This window comes from Ictidomys tridecemlineatus, chromosome 6, assembly GCF_052094955.1.
Source record: "Ictidomys tridecemlineatus isolate mIctTri1 chromosome 6, mIctTri1.hap1, whole genome shotgun sequence".
NCBI classification, from domain to species: Eukaryota; Metazoa; Chordata; class Mammalia; order Rodentia; family Sciuridae; genus Ictidomys; species Ictidomys tridecemlineatus.
In genome coordinates, this window is record NC_135482.1 from 199461280 (window position 1) to 199488458 (window position 27179).

At 52.7% G+C, this 27179-nt stretch overlaps 1 protein-coding gene across 1 annotated transcript; it reads left to right on the top strand.

The window, feature by feature from the left end:
* Nucleotides 1-646: 646 nt before the first annotated feature.
* F10 (coagulation factor X) lies at nt 647-26860 on the top strand. Its single transcript, XM_040281744.2, has 8 exons — nt 647-784; nt 4425-4585; nt 15111-15135; nt 16295-16408; nt 21183-21314; nt 23510-23751; nt 24884-25001; nt 26255-26860. The coding sequence occupies exons 1-8, from the start codon at nt 715-717 to the stop codon at nt 26842-26844; spliced, it is 1452 nt and encodes a 483-aa protein (XP_040137678.2). The 5' UTR covers nt 647-714; the 3' UTR covers nt 26845-26860.
* The last annotated feature ends 319 nt before the right edge of the window (nt 26861-27179 follow it).

Here is a 27179-nt window from a genome sequence, read left to right on the forward strand (position 1 = left end):
ACAAGTGTGCAGGGCCCTCGACCTCCACCCTGGACCTGCTGTGAAGTCAGCAAGGCCCAGCAGGGCAAGCCGGCTTCTCTTCCCATTGGCCCTCTGGGACACCACGTGAGTGAGGAACAAACTGTGTCAACCCAATGCCATTTCAGGGTCACTTGTCCTCTGAGAGCCACATGGTGACCACGTGCAGTCTTGTCCAGGGAACACTGGTCCCCCAAACCTGACCCACACTGAGGGCCTGCCTGGGCCAGCCAGGGGCCCCTAGAGCCTGGGGGGAAATCCCACTCCACTCGAGGGCCATGAGAGGCCTGTCCTCTATTTCCACCTGGGTTTCTGTTCTGGAAAATGATCAGAAAACGATCCTGTTGCCAAGAGGGTGAAGAGTAAGTAAGAGACGTGCGCATCGGAATCCACCCAAGGGACGCAAACGAGGTCCTCTCTTCTCCTGAAACCAGGAATGGATGCAGCCAGCCCTGCTGGGCCCTGTTTCCAATGATGACAAGGTTGGCCGTGGCCTCTGCAGCCACCCACTCTGCCTGGGGAAGGCAGGGGCCAGTGACCACAGGCCCAGTCCCCTGCCCTGCCCTCACCACAGCCCGAGCTCCAATCAGGAGGCCAAGATAAGCAGAAGGACAATAGCCACCCGGGGCCAGGCTGAATGAACCTTGACCCGGCACCCATCACAGCAGGGACGAAGCCACTGTCTTTGGCCACACCATGGGGAGCCTGCTGCACCTGGGCCTGCTCAGCGCCGTCCTGGCCAGCCTCCTGGTGCCTGGGAGAAGTGGTGAGTGCCCTGCCCTTTGCGCTGCAGGATGGCCGCTGGAGGAGGGGAGGGCCGAGGGTAGGCAGTGGGGAATGTGCACAGGGGTGCTCTGGCCCGGCACAGGCTGGCTGACCTTCCCAGCCAAGGGCACAGTTAGGGCCACCGCGGCTCCTGCCGGAGAGTCAGATGGGCAGATGGGGGTCACGGGGGGTAAAAGCACAAGAGGAGACACAGAGAGAAGGGAGGGAGGTGGGACAGCAGGACAGAGTAGAGGTGAGCAGAGACGGGCAGAGATGAGGACAGCAGGGCAGAGGTGCTGCGGGGAGGAGGCCAAGACAGTCCAGCGCCACTCATGACTCCCACTGGGAGAGGCGCCCAGGCCCCAGGCCCCAGAGGAGGCCTGAATGTAAAATGGAACAGGTCCAGCCCACAGGGTGCCAGCTGCGTCCAGCGCAGCCACTAGGCTGAGCCACCTGCGTTTCCATGTCCACACTCGCAACAGTGGTCTGGTCCAGCTTTGGCCTGACTCAGAATGTGGCAGTAAGCCCTCCTAGAACTCAGCGTCCGCCTGGGCGACCACGGGGTGCACCAACACCAAGAGTCAGGCCCGTCCCAGGACTGCGCCAGGCAGCTGGGAAAGCAAACCGCACAGTGGACCAGGCCGAGAAGCGGCCCCGTCTGGGCCTTCAAACCACCAGCCTAGTTTCCCTCAATTCAGAAAGTGAGACCACTGGCTGGCACCAGGTCTGACCAAGGAAGAGTCAGAGTCCTCAGAGGGCCTAACTGCGTCCAGAGGGCTGGGCCAGAGGCTGGCCGTGCACTCCCGTACTCCCCACGCATCTCCTCAGGCCGGGCGGTGGAGGCACAGCTGCAACAAGGAAGACTGTCTTTTTGCACAAGGATGCATTCCAGTTGAGAGGGCAACAAACCTGCAGGCGTGTAGAATCAGACAGTGGTGCTGTTCAAAAAACAGCAGGGAAAGGGGTCAAAAGATGTGGATGGGGATAACTTTAGAGCCAGTGGTGAGGGATGGAGTGAGCCACATGGTATTCAGGGAAAGAATGCTCTACAGGGAAGGTGGCCAGTGCAAAGGCCCTGGGGCATGAGAGTGGTGGGCACAGTCTAAACAGGAAATGGGCTAGCATGGTGGGAGAGATCGGTGCAAGGGAGCCTTGAAGGGAGGAAATCCAAGAGGCCCAGCCGTGGGATCAAAGACCTCTGGTTCTAGCTCGAGGCCACCAGGCAGCTATGGCTCCTTCTTGGCTTCCTCAGGCATCATGCCCTCGCCCTGTGCCTTACACTTCCTCCTCCCAGTTCAAGCTCCCAGGTACTGCTGCACCTTCACCAAAAGGGAAGAGGCAGGAAGAGGTGTGGATCGGGTGGGGCCTGGTGGAACAGTCTGGGAAACTCAGGGAGGGTGCCAAGAAGGGCGTGGCCCCTGCAGGACGGTGAGCTGCTCCGAGGACCACAGAGACTGTTTCTTGAGCAGGCCTGTGAGCTATCACTACAGCTCGGCCACGCAGAGGGAAAACCAGCATGTGCCAATTTGGCTTCAAGGAAGCAGGCTGCACAGAAAGGAGGAGGGACCCCAGAGCAGTGTGCCAATGTGTGTGCATTAGAAGGTCAGGGCACGGGTTAGGACGTGGGTCTTCCGCCCACAGCAGGTCCACAGGTTGCAGTTTGGGGAATGCTGGTCAGGGCTTGGATATTCCTGGTGCCTCGAGGACGGGCACTGCACTCTCACACCTCCCTCAGTGGCTAAGGATAGTACTGAGCCCTGTGTGGTGTGCAGGTGGCAGGATACTGCTCCTGGAGACAGCAGTATGTACAGATTGGAGCACCCACATTTGGGCTCTGCTTCAAAGCAAGCACTTGATGGTGGGAGAAACAAGTCTGAACCTGGCTTTATTGGGATAACATAGGTGTCCTTAAAAGGGGGGGATTTAGGGGAAAAAGTGATCTAAGAACGAGGCTGACGTTTACAGAGCACCTGCTGTGTACCAGACCCGGCGCAGGAGTCTTTACACCCTCTGGAACTCAGAAGTAGTACCATATCTCTACTTGTCAGTAAAATGCAGGACAGGGCAGAGGTGTATCTGAAACTCTGCTTGATCCTCTTTGTACCTTCTGGACTTAAGGAGCTTGGTGTTCTGAGACAAGGGGTGACGGGCCACAGTGAGGCACGAAAACGTGGAGCTCAGAACAAGTCATTACTGGAAGTGGCACCTGGAGAGTCGTCCTTTTTGTGGTGAGACCCTGTACTCTTCAGTGGGAGGAAGTTCAAGAAAAGCACAGAGGGTCAAGAAAAGAATCGGAGGTCCTCCTGGTCCATCTAGTAGTCTTGGGTTTGTTGTCTCTGCTCAGCAAAGAATTGAAGAACAGGACACAGACAGCAATCAAGCAGCAGGTTCATTGCAAAAGTGACAGAGACAGACTTCTCTGAAGGGGCCCTGGAGCCAGAAGTCCTATGGGGAGTGTTGGCCTGTTCTTTTTATGGTCCCTGCAATTTCCTTATCTCCTCCCTGTGCATGCCCCCCTCACTATTGTTCAGGAGTGCCCTCTACCCTGTCCACACATTTTAGTTTTTCTATTGGATCCTCTGCTTGGGGCACAAGTACAGAAGTGTCTGTCTGATTGGGTCCCTGCTGTGTCCACAAGCAGGAAGTTGAACTCATCAGAAGACCGTCTCCGGCTCCCTTGGTCTGGCCCCACCTTGACCTCCTCACTCACCATCTGGCCCTGGCTACTGACACCCTCTACATCCCCCTCACTCCCATGTCACAAAGAAAAGGGGAGGAGCGGGAGACAGAGAGGCAAAGCAGATGGGAACTAGGCGCACCCCTGTAACCCCAGTGACTCGGGAGGCTGAGGAGGGGATCGCGAGTTCAAAGCCAGCCTCAGCAATGGCAAGGTGCTAAGCAACTCAGCGAGACCCTGTCTCAAAATAAAATACAAAACAAAAAAAATAGGGCTGGGATGTGGCTCAGTGGTTGAGTGCCCCTGAGTTCAATCCCTGGTACCCCACCCAAAAAAGGCAGGTGGGAACCCAGGGTCCCCCACATAGCATGGAAGGGACAAAGATGAACTGACCCAGGGCACTGAAGTTAGCTGATCACGGTTCATGTCTTTGTCATGGAATCAATTTAGTGGGTATTTAAAAATGAAATAAAATAGAAGCAAATAGAAAAAAAAACTGTAGCAAGTACTATTTCGTAGAAAATAGAGGAGTACCACTTCTTAAAGCTTGTTTTAATTCTGTGTCCTGACTTTATATACATTACAGGTCAAGATCAAACCCGCTCATAACTCCCCACTCAACCAAAAGAGGCCCTGAGGGGCGGTGGGCCTGGGTGGGGCCAGGTAGCACTAGGAAGTGGCCTAAGGGTACACCTGATGGAAGCTCTCTGAGCCAGGAGCTTGCCAAGGAGAGCTTGGGTGGCTCTGCAGAGAGGGCCATGCAGGTGAGCTGCGGCTGTCCCCTGGATGGGGGCTTCCCCCAGGGCATGCTGGTAGCAGCCGGAGAGGGAGACTGGCAGCGCCCCACTCCCCAGGTGCTGAGGAAGGAGTGCTCAGCCTCTGGAGGTGCGAGGTGGTGGTACTGCAGGATGGGGGCACCAGGTAAATGGAGAGACACTGACTTGTGCCCTTCCTTGTCCTCTAGTGTTCATTAACCGGGAACAAGCCAACAATGTCCTGGTAAGGACCCGGAGAGCAAATTCACTTTTTGAAGAGATGAAGAAAGGAAACCTCGAAAGAGAGTGTTTGGAAGAGACTTGCTCTTATGAAGAAGCTCGAGAAGTCTTCGAGGACTACGACCTGACGGTGAGGCCCCCGCACCGGAGGACACCGGGCGGCGGGCGGGGGGGCCCTGGGCTGAGCCACCAGGCTCCGTGCTGCCTGAGCTTGGGGCTATTGGGGATCTGTGCTGTTCCCTGGGCGGGGCTATCGGGGATATGTGCTGTCCCCTGGGCTGAGCCACCAGGCTCCGTGCTGCCCGAGCGGGGCTGTACGGCTCCGTGCTGTCCCCTGAGCGGGGCTATCCGGGCTCCGTGCTGTCCTCTGAGTGGGGATATCAGGGCCCTGTGCTGTCCCCTGGACGGGGCTATCTGAGCTCCGTGCTGTCCCCTGAGTGGGGATATCAGGGCTCTGTGCTGTCCTCTGAGTGGGGATATCGGGGCTCCGTACTGTCCCCTGGACGGGGCTATCCGAGCTCCGTGCTGTCCCCTGAGCGGGGCTATCCGGGCTGCGTGCTGTCCCCTGAGCGGGGCTATCCGGGCTGCGTGCTGTCCCCTGAGCGGGGCTATCCGGGCTCCGTGCTGTCCCCTGAGCGGGGCTTTCCCGGCTCCGTGCTGTCCCCTGGGCGGGGCTATCCGGGCTCCGTGCTGTCCCCTGGACAGGGCTACCGGGGCTCGGTGCTGCCCTGGGCTGATCCATCCGGATCCGTGCTACCCCTGGGCTGCGCTGTCCAGTCTCGCGCTGCAGCGCCGGGCTGGCCAGCAGGCCCCACGCTGGACCCTGCAAGGCGCTCCTTCTGGCCTCCCTGCGGCACCTCTCGGGTGGGAAACCGCCGGAGGGACCTAAGTGTGGCGAAAGCGACTTGAAACCTAACCTGCCACTCAACACCGCGGCGGGAGCCGACGACCGTTGCCTAGCAGCTCGCGGAGGGCTGGCTGGCGCGCGGGCGCGGGCGCCGGAAGGGGCGGGGCCTCAGCCGGCCGGAAGCGAAGCGTTCTGGGGTCCTAGCGGGCTGCGCGGGCGCCGGAAGGGGCGGGGCCTCGGCCGGAGGGAAGCGAAGCGTTCTGGGGTCCTAGCGGGGCTGCGCGGGCGCCGGAAGGGGCGGGGCCTCGGCCGGAGGGAAGCACACCCCCTGACCCCGCCGGGCTGCGCGCCGAGGCAGGCGGGCGCGGGGTGGCTGCCGTCCGCGGGGCGGCCCGAGCCCCGGTGTGCCTCGCTTGCCCGCCGCGGCCCACGCTCAGTGCTGGCCAGCTCGGGAGGGAGCGCCCCTGACGCCACCTGCGGCACCGCTCCCCGCGAGGGACATCCGGTGCGCCGAGAGCGTGGTGGCTCGCAGAGCCAGCTGTCCAGCCTTCTGGTCACTGCGGCCCAGATGCCTGCGGAGGCCCGCTTGGAGGAAGCAGCGTCCTTGGCGCCCGGTGCCGGAGGGTCGTCCCGGGTGGGCGACCCCAGGCTTCTGCGCCGAGAGGAGGGAGGGACCCAGCGCAGGAAAGCTGCCCGCCCTGGCGGGTCTGGAGGCCACCCGGGGACCCAGCTGCCCTCCTTAGCACCCAGCCGAGCAGATGAGGTTGCGGCTCCCGCAGCCGCATCGTCCCCCGCAGGACGATCCTGCCTTTGTGCAGGAGCTTGCGGGGCACCTCAACCGTGACGAGAGCCCCTGTGCACCCAGGGAAACTTGTGCGCCTCCGCTTCGGTCCTGCCCCATCCCACAGCTCATGAGCGTGGACATCAGCTGGGTCCCGTAACGAGAGAAGAAATTCTATTTCCTGCCATGGAACTCAAAGGAGGACAATGCAGTAATTACGAATATACTAGAAAACACAGTAGTTGGCACTTTCATCTAGGGAATAACCACACTTCAAGGTGTGTCTCCAGCATCTTTGCATTTCTGCAAAAGAAAGTGGTCTTCAAGGGAATTCTTGTGTTGCTGTCCATTTGAGGACTGTGGTTCATTTCAACCACCAGAAGGGAGAAAAATAATTAAGAATTCTTTTTTATTCTTACCAGATAAATAATGTTTATTAAGAAAATAATTTCAGGACTATTTTCCTTTTAAGTATTTGTTTAATACAGGTAAATATAAAAAATATTCAAGGATAATAAAAGTGGGCTGGAGTGTAGTTTAGTAGTACAGCATGTTCAAGACCCTAAGCTTGATCTCCAGCACCAAAAATAAGTAAGTCTTATGGTTTGGATGTGAGATGTCCCAAAAAAACACATGTATGAGACAGTGCAAGAAGGTTTGAAGGAGAAATGATTAGGTTGTGAGAGCCTTAACCCAATCGATGAATTAATCACCTGATGGGATTGAGTGATGATTGAAGGCAGGTTGGGTGTGTCTGGAGGAGGTAGGGCTTGGGTCTTGGGTGCTGCCCCTTAGCCTTGAGTGATGAGAATGTGGATATGTGGCAAGGCAGCCATGGGCTGTGTGTGTGTGTGTGTGTGTGTGAACTGTGAGCACTGAGCGCACAAGGTGGGCTGAACCGTGGCCCCTCTGTTTGGGTGGGCCTCACTCTGCTCTTTTCACTTGCTCGGCCTGTGATCCCCACACGGCTCATGACATGGGCATGGAGTTCCTTAATCTGATGACCACAGACATCATGAAGCTAAACTCAACCCCCTGAAACCTGACCCCTTGCCTCATTTGAATGGCTTCTCCCCAATAAAAGGGTTCAGCACATGCTCCTTGGCTCCCTCTTTCCATGGACCCCTAAGGTCAGAGGAGCCATCACAGACACAAAGGAAAAGATATTTCTCTGTCTCTGTGATTATTTTGTGCAGCCCAGTTCACCTAGAGTGACCCTATGTTTTAGTCATGGAACGTGACAATTGGGGGCATGGTTTGGGTATATATTTGTATCTGGCAAGTGGAGACCTCTCTCTGCTATCTGATCATTATGTGAGCTGCTTCCCTCGGCCACACTCTTCCTCCATGATGTTCTGCTTCACCTTCAGCCCTGAGGAATGGAGCTGTCTATGGATTGAGACCTCTGAAGCTGATCCTGCAAATAAACTTTTCCTCCTCAATTGTGCTAGTCATTCTTTTAGTCACAGCAGCAAAAAAAAAAAAAAAAAAAAAAAAGACTAAAACAAATCAATACCAGGAGTGGGGTCATTGCTGTCACTAACCTGCCCATGTGGTTCAGAACCTTTTGGGCCTTTTTGGAATTAGTGGAAGGAATTCTGAGATGTGTAACAGTGCAAGCTGGAAATGCTTTAGATTGTAGAAGCTGAGCTTAATGGCCAATTCTGTTGGGAGCTCAGAAGACCAGAATGTCAATACGAGAGTGGTCATTGAAGACAGGGCTCAGGACGGTTCATGAAAGGACTCTAATGGAATTTGAAGTAGAGGCCATTCATGTTATGTTCTGGCTGAGAAGTTGTCTGCATTTTGCTGGTACCCTGAGACTTTCTGTGAAGCTGATTTTAAAAGTCATGGACTTCTTAATCTGGTGAAAGAAATTTCTAGACAGCAGAGTAATGAAGGAGACACAGAGACAAGATGCAGAGGCAGGAAAGGTGGCAGAGTGACTACTTGTCCAAGAGGCAGCGTTTACGTTTATTTATACCATTAGGTTGCATTAGGTCATTAGTATCACAACCACATTGTTGCTCAGAGTACCAGTAAGGTTGCTTATTCTGCAGTTACATTTCAGAATTACAATATGCAATATTAGCAACTTTGTGCAGTTTTCAAGAAAGTCCATTGCCTGAAGTTACTGTTGGGTGGGCAGCTCCAGGAGCACCAGCGCTTGGTGAAACATTGTAATTATCTATCAAACAAGTTCTACTATTCCCAGGAGCTATGTTCCTACAATCAAGGTGGAGGCTTGATGAGGCTCTAACAGACTTCTCAGGGCAGTGCCATACCAGCTAGACATTAGCTATATTATTAGGTCCTAAGAGAGATTACAGGGCATTCTAAGGGTGGGAAACAGGGTGCCTGTTACCTACCCCCCTCGCCACCCTGGGAGCTTGCTCACCAGGGGAATGCTTCCACACTCAGAATCTCTGCAGCAGAGCATTCAGGCAGTGGCATGGATGTTGCTGATGGCTTTCAGCCAAAATTTATTGTGATATTCAGGAGCAGAAAGATTTGAAAAACTGTTACTTGAAAGGTGAGAGTAAAACTGGGACAAGGAATTTGCAGTTTTTAAAGACTTTGCCCAGAGTCAAAAAGAAAGATGGCTTGGAGGCATCTCAGGATCTGGCAAGACCACACCCATCTCAGACTCAGGAGAATAAAGGTAAAAATTCTCTGAGAAGAGACCAATAGGGAAACCTTCTGGCACAAGGGGGCCCGGGAAGTGTTTTCAAGGAGCTCAGACACTCAGAGGCTGCTGCAGCCAGGGTCCCTGGAGGGTTGGCTGCTGCTGGGGATGGTGGCAGACCTTGGTATAAGCCTTGGAATTAGGGCTCGTGGAGGCTTCCACCAATGTTTCGAAGGAAGGCCTGGGAAGCCAGAGGAAGTGCCCCAGAGTGGGAGTCCCTGTGGGCAGCCCCTGAGAGGGCAAAGTGAAGATGTGAGAAGGAAGCGGAAGCTGCAGTGGAGACCCAAAGATTAAAAAAATGCCAGCCACATGGGACCCTGACCAAGGAGAGCTGCAGGAACAGAGACAAACCAACAGAAAGGCACTTAGACTGCAGCAAGGCCAGGTGGAGCTCCACAAGCCCTTTGGACAGAATGTCACCAGGCCATGTGCCCCAGATGGCGTAAGTGGAGCAGCAGGACTTGTGTGCACAGCTGGATTTTGATCTTGCTTTGGTCCTATCCCTCTTTCTATGCCTCTATTTTTTGTGAAGGGAATGTTCACTGTGTACCTTTATATATTGGACACTTGCAAATCACTTTTGATTTTTTTACAGGAATTCATGATGCATGTTTGCCCTGAGTCTCAGGAGACTTTGGACTTGAACTTTGGGGCAACCATGGAACTGTAGAGACAATGGGGACTATTGGAAGTGGACTAGATGTATTTTGCATTGTGATATGGTCATGAACTTTTGGGGGTCAGAGGTGGAATGTTATGGTTTGGATGTGAGGTGTCCCCCAAAAGCTCATGTGTGGGATGATGCAAGAGGAGAAATGATTGGGCCCAATCAGTGAGTCAGTCACCTGATGGGATTAGCTGAGTGGTAGCAGAAGGCAGGTTGGTTGTGACTGGAGGAGGTGGGCATTGAGGGCGTGACTTTAGGGAATAGATTTGTATCTGGCAAGTGGAGAGTCTCCCCCTTTCTCTCTCTCTCTCCCTCTCCCTCTCCCTCTCTCTCCTTTCTGATCATCGTATGAGCTGCTTCTCTCTGCCACCTCTTCCACCATGATGTTCTACCTCACATTGAGCCCTGAGGAATAGAGCCTGCTGTCTATGAACTGAGATCTCTGAAACTGTGAGCCTTGGGTCAACTGTTCCTCCTCTGTAATTGTGCTGGTCATTTCTTTTAGTTGCAACAGCAAAAAGGCTGACTAAAATAATAAGGAATGATGAAGATAACTGCAACGCTTATCCAAGTTCAAGTTCACCGTTTTCACTCAGCATTATCTCCCAACACTCTTCTGTATACCTACCATACTTATAGTTCTAAAAAGATAATTATATGGGGAAGTCACTATCCTCATGTATTGGCAACTGAGTTATTTTTAAATATTACTGTATTTCTTCTGGATTATATTTTCTAAGTAAACCTTACAAATTTAAAAGAGTGAGCTCATGAAATGTTTTCTGGTCATAATGGAATTAAACTAAATGATCAGTATAGAAATATCCCCAGATATTTGGAAGTTAGTACATTTATAAATAATTCAGTGCCCCTGGGTCCAATTGCCAGTACCAAAACAACAAAAAAGTGTCTCATTAATCTAGACATAAAACTTCACGATGAAGAACAGTCGGTAGACTGTGAGTGAAAGGGAGTAAAATTCAGTGTGACAGGGGGCATCTTGACAGGACAACCAGTGTCGTGGAGCTGGATGGTGAGAAGCGAGTGCTTTCCTGCTGAAACTCGGGAAAGGCCAGCCTGTTGGTTCCCGGCTCCTGCTTGCCCACTGTGCTGGAGTCCCAGCCACAGCAAGTCTTACAGGAAGTCGGGAGTAAAGCTGTCCTTGTGTCACAATGGGCAAAGGTGTGACATGCAGTCGAGGGGAGAAATAAAGAATGGCCATGCACTGATGCCCTTTTCGATACTTTATTCACTCAAATCACTTAATACAGTTTCACTCCATAGGTTCTTTTTTTCCAATATTTTTGTAGTTGCAGATGGACACAATATCTTTATTTTTTGTGGTTCCCAGGATCAAACCCAGTGTCTCACGCATGCTAGGCAAGCACTCTACCACTGAGCCACAACCCCGGCCCACTCTATAGGTTCTTAATCAGGGAACAACAATCCTTAATGCTGGGGACTGCAATAGACATGATCAGGTCAAAGCAAACAATTCTTAGTTAACTCTAAGCACTGCAAACACCCTTAGTCACGACAGACCCATCACAGACATTCCCTCTGCATGCTGAGCTTAAGTGCTGGGTTTAAAGCCTTGAGTCTCAGGTCTTAAACCCAGCAGGTGCCCACTCACTCACCCTGACCAGGCCAGGAACCCACAGCTTCTCCTGGGGTGGAGCTGACGGTTGGTGAGGAGAGGGTGTAAGGAGAGGTCCCTGTTCTCACCAGGTCAGGAGGCTGCTGTAGAGTTTGAGAGCCATGAGGACAACGTAGAGGATCAGGCAGATGATGAGAAGAGCTGGGCTGTCTGTCCAGGGGCTCACCAGGCGCTCCGGCTGTGTGCGTCAGTGTCAGCTGGCTGAATGTCTGTTCATTTGTTCCATTATTCATACTAAATCTTGGAGCTTCTGCATGCATTTAGGATCCCTATCAGCTGTTACCAGGTTTCTTAGTGAAAACTTACATCTTAGAGAGGACCTATGTCTGGTGGTGTCCACCCTGATACCCTTCTGGCTGTTATCAGGTTTTATTACAAATGACACATGCCTTCACCCTCTTACCTAGGTTGTGGAAAGTGACTTGCTTTTAACCGGATATGCTTGATGACATATCAGAGAGCTCTGTGACTTGCCAGGTTTATTTTAAAATGGAGTTTTAAAATGGGCTTGTTTAGGCCAAAGCCTAAGGCCATTCTTATACCCTGTTTACAGACAACATAGCCATTTGCATAGAAAACACCAAACACACCAAAAGAATGATTGGGTTGTTTTTTTGTTTGTTTTGGTTTTGTTTGATTTGGTTTTTGTTTGTTTGGGGATCAAGCTATGGGTGCTTTTGTGAACTGAGCCACAGCCCAGCCCTGATTAAAATATTTTATTTAGAGACAGGGTCTCACTAAATTGCTGAGGGCCTCACTAGGTTGCTGAGGCTGGCTTTGAACTTGTGCTCCTCTTGCCTCAGCCAAAAGAAGGGTTCATAAAAGAAAATAGGTAGATGATCAATTGACAACTAGACTTTGTCAAAATTAAAACATTTGCTCAGTTAAGAGAATGAAAGTATAAGCTACACACTAAGAAAGTATTTGCAGTTTACATATCCAAAAAGAAATTTGTATTTAGAATATGTATGCTAATGACTCAGAAGAAGAAAATAAACACCTAAGTAAATTTGATGAAGAGACTTGAACAGCTACCTCACCAAAGACAAAATATGTATGGCAAGCCCATAAGAAGATACCAACACGACGGGCCACTACGGAAATGTGATTGATCAACAAAACCTCTATAACTGAGAAAGGAAGAAATAGTGACCTTGACAAGTGCTGGATACCATGTGGAGCAACCAGAACCTTATATGCTACTACGGGGAAGACGGCAGCACCCTCATCTTGAAGAGTTGGAGAGATTTTTACAAAGTTAGCCATATAACTCAGACATTGCGTTCATTTCCAGAGCTACCATAACAAAGCACCACACATTGGGTGGCTTTAAATACTAGAGATTGATCTCTCGTGGTGTTGAAGGTGACAAATGCAGACAACCATTCCTTGTTTTCACAAAACACCTCTACACAAATGTTCACAGCAGTCCTGTTCATGATTACCAGAACTGGACATGAGTGTCCATGGTGGGTGAAGGAGTGAACAACAGGGACAGCCGTGCAGTGGACCACTACTGGGCAGTGCCGGGACCCACCACTGGTGTATGTATTGGCCTGGGTGATTTCAAAGGCACTGTGCTGAATGACGGCTCGTTTCACAAGGTTACATGATGTAGGGTTCCAGTTATGTGACAGTGTAAAAAGTCCTTGCTGTGGTGACGCAGAGCAGGGCAGTGCCAGGTGGGGAGCACAGATGTGCCCCATGTCCTGATGGTGGTAGTTGTTACACAAATATATACACATATTGAAACTCATAGAATCATACCCGAAAAGTCCATTTTACTGTGTGATTTATTAAAAAAAAATTAAAAGACACTGCATTCATTTCTAGGGCCACCATAATGAAGTGCCACAAACCAGATGCCTTAAAATGTCAGGGATTTATTCTCTTGTAGTTTTGGAGACACCAGATCAAAAATCGAGGCATCAGCCGATTGGCTCCCCTGCAGAGGCTGGAGGAGTGTGTTTGTGCCTGTCCCCGCGCATGTGGCCCCTGTGACTGCTCTGCCCCTTATCCTCACCGGCCTTCTCTCTGATGGCTGCAGGTGTCCTTCTCTGTCTCTGGGGGACAGGCTTGTGAGCGGGGACTTGTGGTACTCCAGGATGATCCCCTCTGGAGCCTTTTAATCACACCTGGGAGGACCCTGTTCTAATGAATGCCCGGGCCTGTGGGGGGCCTGTGGGGGGCCTGTGGGGGGCCTGTGGGGGGCCTGTGGGGGGCCTGTGGGGGGGCCTGTGGGGGGGTCTGTGGAGGGGCCTGTGGGGGGTCTGTGGAGGGGCCTGTGGAGGGCCTGTGGGGGGGCCTGTGGGGGGGCCTGTGGGGGGGTCTGTGGAAGGGCCTGTGGGGGGTCTGTGGAGGGGCCTGTGGAGGGGCCTGTGGGGGGTCTGTGGAGGGGCCTGTGGAGGGGCCTGTGGGGGGCCTGTGGGGGGGCCTGTGAAGGGGCCTGTGGGGGGTCTGTGGAGGGGCCTGTGGGGGGGCCTGTGGAGGGGCCTGTGGGGGGCCTGTGGGGGGCCTGTGGGGGGGCCTGTGAAGGGGCCTGTGGGGGGCCTGTGGGGGCGCCTGTGGGGGGCCTGTGGAGGGGCCTGTGGGGGGCCTGTGGGGGGGCCTGTGAGGGGCCTGTGGGGGGCCTGTGGGGGGGCCTGTGGGGGGTCTGTGGAGGGGCCTGTGGGGGGGCCTGTGAGGGGCCTGTGGGGGGCCTGTGGGGGCGCCTGTGGGGGGGCCTGTGGGGGGGCCTGTGAAGGGGCCTGTGGGGGGGTCTGTGGGGGGCCTGTGGGGGGCCTGTGGGGGGCCTGTGGGGGGGCCTGTGAGGGGCCTGTTGGGGGCCTTGGGGGGGCCTGTGAAGGGGCCTGTGGGGGGCCTGTGGGGGGTCTGTGGGGGGGCCTGTGAGGGGCCTGTTGGGGGGTCTGTGGGGGGGCCTGTGGGGGGCCTGTGGGGGGGCCTGTGAGGGGCCTGTGGGGGGCCTGTGGGGACGCCTGTGGGGGGGCCTGTGGGGGGGCCTGTGGGGGGGCCTGTGGGGGGCCTGTGGGGGGCCTGTGAAGGGGCCTGTGGGGGGCCTGTGGGGGGGCCTGTGGGGGGGCCTGTGGGGGCCTGTGGGGGGGCCTGTGGGGGGGCCTGTGAAGGGGCCTGTGGGGGGCCTGTGGGGGGCCTGTGGGGGGGCCTGTGAGGGGCCTGTGGGGGGCCTTGGGGGGCCTGTGAAGGGGCCTGTGGGGGGGCCTGTGGGGGGGCCTGTGGGGGGGCCTGTGGGGGCGCCTGTGGGGGCGCCTGTGGGGGGGCCTGTGAGGGGGCCTTGGGGGGGCCTGTGGGGGGCCTGTGGGGGGCCTGTGGGGGCGCCTGTGAAGGGGCCTGTGGGGGGGCCTGTGGGGGGGCCTGTGGGGGGCCTGTGGGGGGCCTGTGGGGGGCCTGTGGGGGCGCCTGTGGGGGGGCCTGTGGGGGGCCTTGGGGGGGCCTGTGGGGGGGTCTGTGGGGGGGCCTGTGGGGGGCCTACGGAGCCAACCCAGACAGACAGACCAAGACTGAGTGTCTCCGTGTCACAGGAGCCTGGTGACAGCACTTCTCTAAGCGATGGGGTGATTGTGACCACCAGACAGCCTAAGTAAACCTCACTCATCAGCAAGGGCTGGGAAACAGAATGATTGTTCTTGGCACAATCTGGGTTTTGATGATTAACTTGAAAGTTCAACAAAAATGTTTGATTTAAGACAAACTAAGCCACATCTACTAATAGAGAAGATTCCTATCCTTTCCCCTTTATAATTTTTAAATGTTTTTTAGTTATACATTGACACAACACCTTTATTTTGTTTATTTATTTTTATGTGGTGCTGAGGATCGAACCCAGGGTCTCTAAGGTGCAAGGCGAGCGCTCTACCACGGAGCCACCACCCCAGCCCCTCCTTTCCCCTTTAGATCAGGTGATTCTAGAACAATTCTTTCCTCCCTGAGTTGCAGCTGCGGAGTGAATGGCATGAAATGTCTGCTTTCCTAATGCATTTCTAAATGTTTGTTTTATTTTAGAATGAATTCTGGAACAAATACAAAGGTGAGGTGTTTTCTGTTTTACTCTTAAGTGGGAGAGGCTCATTGGGATATTTAAATGCTGAGAGATCTTATTTGACTTTCTAAAATACTTGGTGAATATCCTCCCTGCTCCTATTTAAAATCTCACACATTTAAGATGTTTGCTCTTTGGGTGTTCCCACAATAGTTATTTGATATTATTTTTATAGTGATTTTTATTAATTCTAGTTTTATTTACTCAACTATAGATTTTTCATACTGGGAATTGAGCCCAGGGGCATTTTACCACTGAGCTACATTCCCACCCTCTTTATATTTTAAGATATAAATGGCCCAGGCTAACCTTGAACTTGAAATCCTCCTGCCTCAGCATCCTGAATAGTCGGGATTACTGGGATGTACCACCAGGCCCAGCAAGATTTTTTTTTTTCTTTTTGAGATGAAGTCTCACTATGTCATTCAGGCTTGTCTCAAACTCCTGGGCTTAAGTGATTCTCTAGCCTCAGCTTCCTGAGTAGCTGGGACCATAGGTTCATGCCACATCACCCAGCTCAAATGTATATTTTAATCAGTTTATTCTTATTTGAGGATACCAAATTCCACGGTATTTTTTTTAATATAAGTGTATTACATGAAAGCAAAAAACAGAATCTGAAAGATTGGATTTCCTAACAAGCTAGCCAGCCTGATCTAAATCTTCCAGCGCATAAGAAGGTGTTAATGGTGACTACTGAAAACAGTCTCGAAGTTTCTCAAATGGCAGATGACCCAGCTCTGCATCAGGTGCTGAACTTCCACCAAGAATTGGGAAGCCCATGCCAGGGCTGGATGGGAGTCTCTGTTTCCTCTTCCACCCCAGGTCACGTGGAAGTGGAACCCGACACCCTCTTGTCAATGCTTAGCTCAGAAGCCTTTTCTTCAGGTGACCACTGCAGCCACCAGCCAGAGGGCCACGCTGGCCATAGACACACTGTAAAACATCTTGACAGAACTAGGGGGCAGTCAAGGGCCAGTGAGGCAGGGCCTCCAAGGGGGGCAACACAGTCCAAAGACAGTGTTCCCAGAGCAGCAGAAGCTAGCTCGAGCTGTCTATGGGCACGTGCCCGTGGCCGGCCATGCCAAGCTCAAGTTCGTCTGGGATGGTCATGCCTGCAGGCTTGGTGCCAACCCTCTCTTTGCAGATGGTGACCAGTGTGATAGCAATCCTTGCCAGAATCAGGGAAAGTGTAAAGATGGGCTCGGAGAGTACTCCTGCTCCTGCCTGGATGGATTCGAAGGCAAAAACTGCGAACTCTGTAAGTCCCTCTGCTTGGCTATCTTCAGAGCAGAAATGCCTGTAGGTGGGAGGTGGGAGGAGAGAAGGAGGGAAATCCATGATGAGATGACTTGAGTTACTTCTAGTTGTTGAAGTCTGTGCTCTGTTATCCAGTGCCCCTGCAGGAAGCCCTAAACACAGAGCCTGTGACTTCCAAACTGCCCAAGGTCAGGGTACAGTGTCTCTCTGCTGCTCTGAGAGGGACCACAGAGCACCCACCAAGCCTGGATAGAAGGGTGTACTCTGCTCTTCAGGCCCTTATAGCCTGGAGCAAGGATCCAGAATCACCTCCTTCTACTTAGATTTGTAATTGCAAACAACAACAAGGGATATTTGATATTAGCTAGTTACAAAGTTTTGATACATTTAATCCCTTCCACATGGGAGCGTCACTGAGTCTTCTCCAATATGATTAATGATTTTAACAAAAATATGTTATTATAAGGCCAGGTTTCCCTAAAAAGAAACATATGGCTGTCTTTTTAAAAAAATTTTTATTTGTTTTAATTAGTTGTACATGACTATAGAATGCATTTATGCACTTTGCTATATCTTACATAAATGGGATATGATTTCATTTTTCTGCATGTACATGTTGCAGAATCATATTGGTCATGCAGTCACATATATACATACGTAATAATGTCTGCTTCCTTCTACTATCTTTCCTATCTCCACATCCCCTCCCCTCACCTACCATCATTTCCTCTACCTAATCTAAGGTAATTCTCTAGTGCCCCCACCTTATTGTGAATTAGCATCTGCATATTAGAGAAAACATTCATCCTTTGGTTCTGTGGGATTGGCTTATTTCACTTAGCATGATATTCTCCATTTACTGGCAAATACCATAATTTCACTCTTCTTTAAAACCGAGTAATATTCCATTGAGTATATATACCACATTTTCTGTATCTATTCATCTACTGAGGGACACCTAGGTTGGTTCCGTAGCCTAGCTATTGTGAATTGAGTTACTATAAGCACTGATATGGCTGCGTCAGTATAGTATGCTGATTTTAAGTCCTTTTGGGTATAAACCAAGGAGTGGGATAGCTGGGTGAAATGGTGGTTCCATTCCCAGTTTTCTGAGGAATCTCCATACTGCTTTCCATAGTGGTTGCACTAATTTGCAGACCCACCAGCAATGTTTGAGTGTGCCTTCTCCCCACATCCTCGCCAACATTTGTTGTTGCCTGTATCCTTGATGATCGCCATTCTGACAGAAGTGAGATGAAATATTCGAGTAGTTTTGATTTGCATTTCTCTAACTGCTACAGAAGCTGAACACTTTTTCATATATTTGTTGATCAATTGTATTTCTTTTTCTGTGAAGTGTCTGTTCAGTTCCTTAGCCCACTTATTGATTGGGTTATTTATTTATTTATTTATTTATTGGTGTTAAGTTTTTTGAGTTCTTTGTATATCCTAGAGATTAGTGCTTTATTGAAGGTGCATGTGGTAAAACTTTTCTCCAAATATGTAGGCTCTCTTCTCACTTTATTGTTTCCTTTGCTGAGAAGAATTTTTTTTTAATTTGAATCCATTCCATTTATTGATTCCTTTTTTTTTAAAGATAGAGAGAGGAGAGAGAGAGAGAGAGAGAATTTTAATATTTATTTTTTAGTTTTCGGCGGACACAACATCTTTGTTTGTATGTGGTGCTGAGAATCGAACCCTGGCCGCACGCATGCCAGGTGAGCGCGCTACTGCTTGAGTCACATCCCCAGTCCTTACTGATTCCTGATATAACTTCTTGTGCTTTAGGAGTCTTGTTAAGGAAGTCAGATCCTAGGCCAACATGGTGAAGATTTGGGCCTGTTTTTTCTTCTATTAGGCACCTTTGATCTACTTTGGGTTTATTTTTGTGCAGGGTGAGAGATAGATGTTTAGTTTCATTTTGCTACATATGGATTTCCAGTTTTGCCAGCACCATTTGTTGAAGAGGCTATCTTTTCTCCAGTGAATATTTTTGGCACCCTTGTCTAGTATGAGATAACTGTATTTATGTGTTAGTCCCTGTGTCCTCTATTCTGTACCATTGGTCTACCAGTCCGTTTTGGTGCCAATACCCTGCCATTTTTGTTACTATGGCTCTGTAGTATACTTTAAGGTCTGGTGTTGTGATGCCTCCTGCTTCACTTTTCTTGCTAAGGATTGCTTTAGCTATTCTGGGTCTCTGATTTTTCCAAATAAATTTCATGATTTTTTTTCTATTTCTATGAAGACTGTAATTGGGATTTTAGTAGGAATTGCATTAAACCTGTATAATGCTTTGGGTAGTGTGGCCATCTTGACAACATTAATTCTGCCTATCCAGGAGCATAGGAGATCTTTCCATCTTCTGAGGTGTTCTTCAATTTCTTCCTTTAGTGTTCTGTAGTTTTCATTGTAGAGGTCTTTCACCTCTTTTTTAGGCTGATTCCCAAGTATTTTTTTTCTTGAGGCTATTGTGAATGGAGTAGTTTTCTTAATTTTTCTTTCAGTGGACTCATTGCTGATGTATAGGAATGTGTTTGATTTATGGTGTTGATTTTATATCCTGCTACTTTGCTGAATTCATTTATTAGGCCTAAAAGTTTTCTGGTGGAATTTTTTGGATCTTCTAGACTTAGAATCATGTCATCAGCAAATAGTGATAGGTTGAGTTCTTCTTTACCTATTTATATCCTTTTAATTTCTTTCTTTTGTCTAATTGCTCTGGCTAGAGTTTCAAGGATGATGTTGAATAGAGGTGGTGAAAGAGGGCATCCTTGCCTTGTTCCAGTTTTTAGAAGGAATGCTTCCAATTTTTCTCCATTGAGAATGATGCTGGCCTTGAGTTTAGCATAGATAGTCTTTACAGTGTTGAGGTGTGTTCCTACTGTCCCTAGTTTTTCTAGTGTTTTGAACATGAAGTTGTGCTGTATTTTGTCAGATGCTTTATTTGCATTTATTGAGATGATCATATGATTCTTGTCTTTAAATCTATTGATGTGATAAATTACGTTTACTGATTCCGTATGTTGAACCAACCCTGCATCCCTGGGATGAACCCCACTTGATCGTGGTGCAGGATCTTTTTAATATGTTTTGGTATGCGATTTGCCAGGATTTCTGCATCTGTGTTCATCAGGGATATTGGTCTGAAGTTTCCTTTCCTTGATGTGTCTTTGTCTGGTTTTGGTATCAGGGTGATATTAGTCTCATAGAATGCACTTGGAAGGGTTCCCTCCTTTTCTATTCCATGGAATACTTTGGGAAGTATTGGTGTTAATTCTTCTTTGAAGGTCTTGTAGAACTCGGCTGAGAATCCATCTTGTCCTGGGATTTTCTTGGTCGGTAGGCTTTTGATGGCGTTTAGCACTGGAGAAAGTCCTGAAGTAATCCAATCCAAGAACATGTTCTGAAGATTGTTCATAATTTAGAAGACATGCCTATCCATGACTTAAACAGGTACGCATGTCTTTTAAATTGCTATACTTTAGTAATATCAGTCATGTCTCATTCCGTTAAAGTCCAGGCCCCTGCCTGCAAACCATTCAGCTGACTCAGACGCGATAGGAAGAAGTCTCCCAGAGCTCACAAGTGCTTTCTACTTGCGTCATGTCGACCTTTTACATTGTAATCACCTTTTCATCCAAACCCAAATGGGACCACAGTGTGAATTGGGTTGGATTCAGCCAGTACTGGCAGCCCCACCCCCCGGAAGCTCTTCCCCCATTGCTGCTGCTGGCTGTGAGAGGTCGGCCCCACCAGGCTTTAGGTGTGATGGACAGGCTGGCGATTGACAGCAGCGCATGGCTTGTGGGTACCCTGTCAGGAGCTTCACAGGCCTCTGAGGTGACTTTGCCATCCCACTGAGGCCCTGCGGCTTAGCTAAATACCTGGGTCACACAGCCAGAGGTCAGGTGCCCTCAGGCCCACTCTGCACAGCTGCCCTTCTCCTGCCTGTGCTGGAGCAGTTCTCCAGCTCCTGACAGGCCCCCCCACAGGCCCATGCCCTTGCCGAGCCCCCAGAGTCCCAGAGCTGTGAGCACAGGTGTCCACAGCAGGGTCCGGGGTGTGCAGTGGTGGTCAGTGCCCAGCAACTGTTCCACTGATAATGATGGGTGAAGGGAGAGAGTTGGGGCTGAAGGCACCCCACCAAACAGCAAGGCTCTCAGGCTGCGCAGGATGCATGCAGCCCTCGCAGAGAACACAGGAGGCCACCGTGGGGACCTGTCTGGATCTAGTGGCCACAGGAGTGGAAGGAAGTTGAAGGGAAAGTAACTCCTCTTAGACTCTCCCACGTGCCAGGGCCCAGCCTCTGTGGAGGAGCAAGGCTTCCAGCTGTCTGCCTGGCAGGGTAAGGTGTGGGCCTGACCCTGGATGAGCATGAGACCCCCAGGCCTGCGGAGCTCCCATGGTCCAGAAGCTCAGTTCCACAGGCAGCCTCCTGGCCTTGGCTGCAGGGGCTCTGAGCCCCGGCCTGGAACTGCCCTGGTCCCTGGTCCCTGGAGCGAGCGTCCTGACCTCAGTCCACACCACCCGGCCCTTGGGACCTCTGTCCACCTTGTAGCCTTTCACTGGACAGCTTGGGTTTCTTTAGGGCAGTGCAGAACCTGTGTGAATGCCAGGGGTCCCTCCGTGGCCTAGGGGGCAGGCCGCAGGTGGAGCGGCCACCTCACTTGGCTGCTCCATGAGCACCGTTCCTGCAGGGGCCCTGTGGGTCAGGATGGGTGGCGGCTGGAGTGGGTCCCTCCTGCCGCTGCAGCGGTTTCCTCTGCCCACAGTCGCACGGAAACTCTGCAGCCTGGACAACGGGGACTGCGACCAGTTTTGCCAGGAAATGCAGAACTCAGTGGTGTGCTCCTGCGCCAGTGGGTACACCCTCGGTGACGACGGCAAGTCCTGTATCTCCACAGGTAGGAGGACCTGAGGCCACACAGGGCTCCTGAGCCATAGAGCTGGTGGCATCGGACCAGGAGCACGTGCCATGAGCAGGGCAGGGCCTCCTGCTGGGCCGGGTGGGTTGCCAAGAGAGCCACAGCCTGGCACCAGGGCTGAAGCCCAGTGGTCCTGCGAGCAGCTGTGCTGGCTGACCTGTTCTTCACTCCCACTTGCCTGCGGGGTGGACGTGGCTCTGGAAAGAGGTGACTCCTGCCGGGCACTCTGCGGGGGGGGGGGGGGGAGGCAGAGTTCAATTTTCCTCTCACTTGGAAAGAGCTGGACACTGGGAGTGTGATGATCAGCACTGGGGCCAGTGCTCATGAGGCTCCCAGAGAGCAGCGAATGCAGAGCAGGCTCAGGACCCACCGGGCTAGGGACAAGGGCACTAGGGACCTGAGGGGTCTGCCCTCGGGGCCACCCCTCTAGCTCTCGAGGCCCCTGCTGGCCCCCCTCTCCTGAGGCATCACCTGGGCGAGATAGGGAAGCAGTGGGCGGGCTGCCTGTCATAGAGCCAGGTGACCAGGCACCCATGAGGTTCCAGTCGGAGCCCGGTGACACACCCCCATCCAGAGACTTGACTTCCCCAGGGGACTCATTACTGTGTCATATTCTTCTCAGTGAAACAGTTTATTTCAAAAATTAGTAATCACGAAAAATGAAGGTCCCAAATATATCCTTCAAAGTTTACTTCAATTATGTAACATGAAACCCTCAAAAAGAAAGGAATGCAAGTTGGTTTCCATTGATAATGAAGTTTTTGTTTTCTTTTTTTTTGTTTGTGGTTTGTTTTGTTTGTTTTGTTTTTGGTACTGGGGATTGAACCTGCTTAACCACTGAGCTGTATTCCCGGCCTTTTTTTATATTTTATTAGAGACAGGGTCTCATTAAGCTGCTTATGGCCTTGCTAAGTTGCTGAGGCTGGCTTTGAACTTGCAATTGCCCTGCCTCAGCCTCCTGAGCCACTGGGATTATAGTTGTGAGCCACTATACCCGGTTGATAATGAAGTGTTCTGTTTTGTTTTAAACATCAGAAATTTATTAGTTGCTCAAAACATTACATTGATCTTGACATATCATCTATCATACATTTGGATAATGAAGTTTTAAGCTTCAGCTGATGCAGAAATAGTTTAATTGAAGCCATTTCTTGACATGCATACAGTTGTTTTTTTTTTTTGGTTTTTTTTTTTTGATTGCAGGAATATTCACAAATCAATTAAAACAAGGGGCTGTGGAGTATGACTCGGTGGTAGAACACTTGCCCAGTATGTGCAAGGTCCTTGGGTTTCATCCCAATGCCCCAAAAAGAGGGAAGAAAGAGAAAGAAAGACCAGCAAACCACTTCCTAACGCAGGAAGCTCTGGTCTTGTCCTAGAGTGTGAAAGGAGGTGTACAAACACCCTCCAGAGCCAGCAAGTGTAGGAAGAGGGGCCTGCTTCCAGGGAACACTCCCAAGCACCCTGCAGGTGGGCGGCTGCCAGGCCCCGCCCGGGCCAGGGAAAGGCACCCGCTCCCAGCCAGCCCTGACAAGCACAGGGGTTGCTGTCCCGTCCCGCTGCTGCGTCCCCTTCTCTTCATTCTGGCTCTGCAGGGACGCCCTCCTCTCTGCTTTGGGTCCCCTGCAAATGATGTGGGAAGGGAGGGTTTAAATACGTGGCCCTGCCCTTGGGTCCCTGCAGGAGCCAGGAAGTAGCAGATGGGGCCCCACAAAGCCACTTCGGCTCTGGGCTCCCTGGCTTGGCTGCAGGCTGCTTGCCTGTGCTTCCTGCCCACGGCTGCTTTCCTGCCTGGACACTGGGTTTTAATTTGACACTTCATGAGGAAAAATTTCAAGCATACAGCAAAATCAGAACAGTCCAGGGCACCCCCGTGGAAGCCAGTCCTCTGGACTCTCCACGGGCCTCTTGCCTCGTCCTGCAGGCGCCCCCTCTGCCCGTCCCCCACGCCGACCTTACTTGTTGGTGCCGTTGCCAGTTGCAGGCAGCTGTGCACCTCTCCTTCTGCTCCCGCTGCGACTAGAGCTCAGGGTGAGGTGAGCCCCATGCAGATACTCCGCCACCACCTAGCCACCACCTACCAAGCACCACCAGAGTCCGTCTGCCCAGACTCCAGCTGGGGCCGAGGGGTGCGGGAGCCTGGCTCTGCTGAGGCCCTGCTGTGCCTCTTTCAGACCTCTTCCCCTGTGGGAAGCTCACTCTGGGACGCAGGAAGAGGTCAGCGGGCCCAGCTGCCAACAGCAGCGAGGCTATGCCCAGGAACACCACGCGGGCCTGGAGTGGCCTGGACAGCCTGCCTCCCACCCAGGACCCCTCCAACTTGCTCAACCTCAACCAGACCTACCAGAAGGACAGCAGGAACCTCGTTCGGATCGTGGGTGGCCGGGACTGTGAAGAGGGGGAGTGTCCTTGGCAGGTAACTGTCCTGAGCAGCTCTGGGAAGGCGCAGCTGGGCCCCTCCTGCTCAGCACCTGGGGAGTGGCCCTCCATTCAGGCAGAGTCCCACTGGGCAAGGGCTCCCCACCCAGCACGCGAGCCACGGCCTGCAGGAGGCTGGGGCACGGTGTGTTCCCTGTCTGCCACCCATCGCGCCTCGGGCGTCCTCGCTGCTGGCCCTCCATGCCCAGGGCCGCCCTGTTCTGGGAAGGACGGAAAGGCAGAAAGGCCTAGTCTGAAAACCTGCCGGTAAGGGTCAGGCCGCACCTGGCAGCAGGTGAGCAGTCCACTCCCGCCTCCAAGGGTGAGGAAGAAAGTCACGTCCTTGTTTCATTTCTAATTTTTTTTAATAACTCAAATACCTAAAAATTCCTAAGGAGGGAGACAGTATCAGAAAGTACCTTAGAGAAAAGCACATCCATTTATGCTCAAAAGTAAAAACATAGAAATAAAAATCACTGGTTTAGGGTTGGCCAATTTAAGAAGAAAAAAAAAAAGCACAAGACTTAAGTTACATTTGAATCTCCTACAAACAATGAGTGATTTCTGATGTGTGTCCTGGATGTGGCATGGGACACACTGCCGATGGCTGGCCCTTTCGCTTTGGACTAGGTGCCCAACTTGGGCGGAGGTTTTCAGGGCTCCAAAGCAAGATGCCTGTCCCGTAGCAGGACTGCAGAGATTACCTGAGCCCCCGCCCTAGGCTGTGGACAGGTGTCCCTGGGAAGGCAGCGTCAGCCCCTGCTCACTGCTGGGACATGTTCAGTGAGAACTCGCGGTGTGGGTGCAGAACTGGGCGTTGGGTGTGCAGAAAATGAAATCCTGGACCTAGAAAGGGGCCTGGAGCAGTGGGACGGGCCAGGAGACCTCCCCCAGAGGGTGGGTGTGGAGCGCCAGGGCCCTTTTGGAAAGGGCTCCAAAGACCAGTGGGTGTGGAGAGTGGCCGAAGAGCCCAGAGGAAGACTCCTGGCTGTCGGGGCAGAGGGAGCAGGAAGGAGAGCTCTGGGACAGGCCCACGGAGAAGCTCCAGGAGGCCAGCTCTCCTTGAAAGTGTCCAGTCTGTCCTCAGGGCCTGTGTCACCCGGGTGGCTGACTGAGTCTCACTGCTGCAGGCTCTCCTCATCGACGAGGAAAACGAGGGGTTCTGTGGGGGCACCATCCTGAGCCCCTTCCATGTCCTCACCGCAGCCCACTGTCTGCACCAAGCCAAGAGATTCAAGGTGAGGGTAGGTAAGTGACCCCTGTCCACGCGCCGGCACCGCCTCCCAGCCTCCCCCGTCAGCCCCTCTAGAACAGATTGTTCCTGGCCGCCGGTCCAGAGGTGGCGGGCGAGGCGTCTCAGGCGAAGGGGAGGAAGCAGTGGGAGAGGGGTGGGCGCCGCTGACCTGCAGCCCCTCCCAGAACCTCAGGGCCCTTCTCCTGTGGCCGGCTGTGCCTGCAGAGCCCTCCTGGCCTCCCTCCTCCTCCCTCTGCCACACGCCCCGAGCCTCCTACCTCCTACTTTCGTCTGTGGGGTCTGTGGGTCGTTTGGTTAAAGTCTGTCTCTACAGACTCTAGAGCTGCCCAGGGAAAACCCAGTGCAAGCCACCAGTGCACCTGAAATGTCACAGTAATGTTAAAGTCTCTGTCACACGTCTCGTCAGTCCATAGGAACGGGTGGAGTTGATTTTATCATCATATCTGATTTAACCCCTGTACCCCAAATGCTGACATTTCAATGTGCAATTAAACAAGACGCTCAGCCCCTTTCTTTCCATTCTAAGAGATTCACAATTCCTCCCGGCTCAGACACACCTCTTTCCAGGTGCTCGGCCTGTCACACAGCCCAGGTCTGGACATTTAGCTCCCCAGCACCTGGACAGGGCCTGGCACACTGAGCACTACGGGATACCAGCTGAAAGCCTGGAGAATCAAGAGGACCTGACGCCCTGAATTAGCTGGAATGTGAGCAGGGACACCAGGTCCTGGCACCCAGGAGGGACACCAGGTCCTGGCACCCAGGAGGGACACCAGGTCCTGACATCTAGGAGGGACACCAGGTCCTGGCACCCAGGAGAGACACCAGGTCCTGATACCAGACAGGGATACCCAGGTCCTGACATCTAGGAGGGTCACCAGGTCCTGATACCGGACAGGGATACCCAGGTCCTGACACCCAGGAGGGACACCAGGTCCTGGCACCCAGGAGAGACACCAGGTCCTGATACCGGACAGGGATACCCAGGTCCTGACACCCAGGAGGGACACCAGGTCCTGACACCCAGGAGGGACACCAGGTCCTGGCACCCAGGAGGGACACCAGGTCCTGGCACCCAGGAGGGACGTGGAAGGTCATTTTCAAGTGCTCTCTGTCCACTCTCCCGTGTTTCGGTTTCAGATGTGGCCACAGACCATTTCTCAATCACAAACCGTTCTTTTAAAGTAGCTGGCATGCAAATGCCGTCCCCAGGGAACTGACACTGTGATGTCCTCTCCGGTTCCAGGGGACCGGAACACGGAGAAGGAGGAGGGCAACGAGATGGCCCACGAGGTGGAGGTGGTAGTCAAGCACAACAAGTTCGTGAGGGAGACCTACGACTTTGACATCGCCGTCCTGAGGCTGAAGACACCCATCACCTTCCGCATGAACGTGGCCCCTGCCTGCCTGCCCCAGAAGGACTGGGCAGAGGCCACCCTGATGACGCAGAAGACGGGCATCGTGAGCGGGTTTGGGCGCACCCACGAGAAGGGCCGGCCGTCCAGCACTCTCAAGATGCTGGAGGTGCCCTACGTGGACCGCAACACCTGCAAGCTGTCCAGCAGCTTCACCATCACCCAGAACATGTTCTGCGCTGGCTACGACGCCAAGCTGGAGGACGCCTGCCAGGGGGACAGTGGTGGCCCCCATGTCACCCGGTTCAAGGACACCTACTTTGTGACGGGCATTGTCAGCTGGGGAGAAGGGTGCGCAAGGAAAGGGAAGTATGGGGTCTACACCAAGGTCACTGCCTTCCTCAAGTGGATCGACAAGTCCATGCGGGCCAAGGGGTCGCCGGCGGCAGAGACCCCAGGCTCGGCCTCTCCTCCCCATTAAAGCTCTGGAGGCTTGCTGGGCCTGTCTGCTGTTCCATGTCTCCACGCTGGGCAGGCGGCCTCCTGCAGGGGCTGCGGACACCTGTGCGGGCCTGATGGAGGTGGGCACAGGGCTCCTCTGGAAGGCTGGTCTGCCTGGCCCGAGACGGAGCACTGGCAGCTCCGCTTGGGAAACTGCCGACTCTGGGGGGCTCTGCTGGCGCTGCGATGGAGCCCTCCCCCTCCCAGCGCAGGTTCCTGTCCTCGGGTGACACAAACTGCCATCAGCTCCTTGGTGAGCAGTGTCCCAGGCCCCAGTGCACACAGCGGCAGCAGCCCAGGAGTCAGCCCCGCGCA

Coding starts and splice junctions, on each gene's coding strand:
- F10 (XM_040281744.2), top strand. CDS start 715: ATGGGGAGCCTGCTGCACCTGGGCCTGCTCAGCGCCGTCCTGGCCAGC. Junction 21,315..23,509: donor CAAGTCCTGTATCTCCACAG/GTAGGAGGACCT, acceptor TGCCTCTTTCAG/ACCTCTTCCCCTGTGGGAAG. Junction 23,752..24,883: donor AGGGGGAGTGTCCTTGGCAG/GTAACTGTCCTG, acceptor TCACTGCTGCAG/GCTCTCCTCATCGACGAGGA.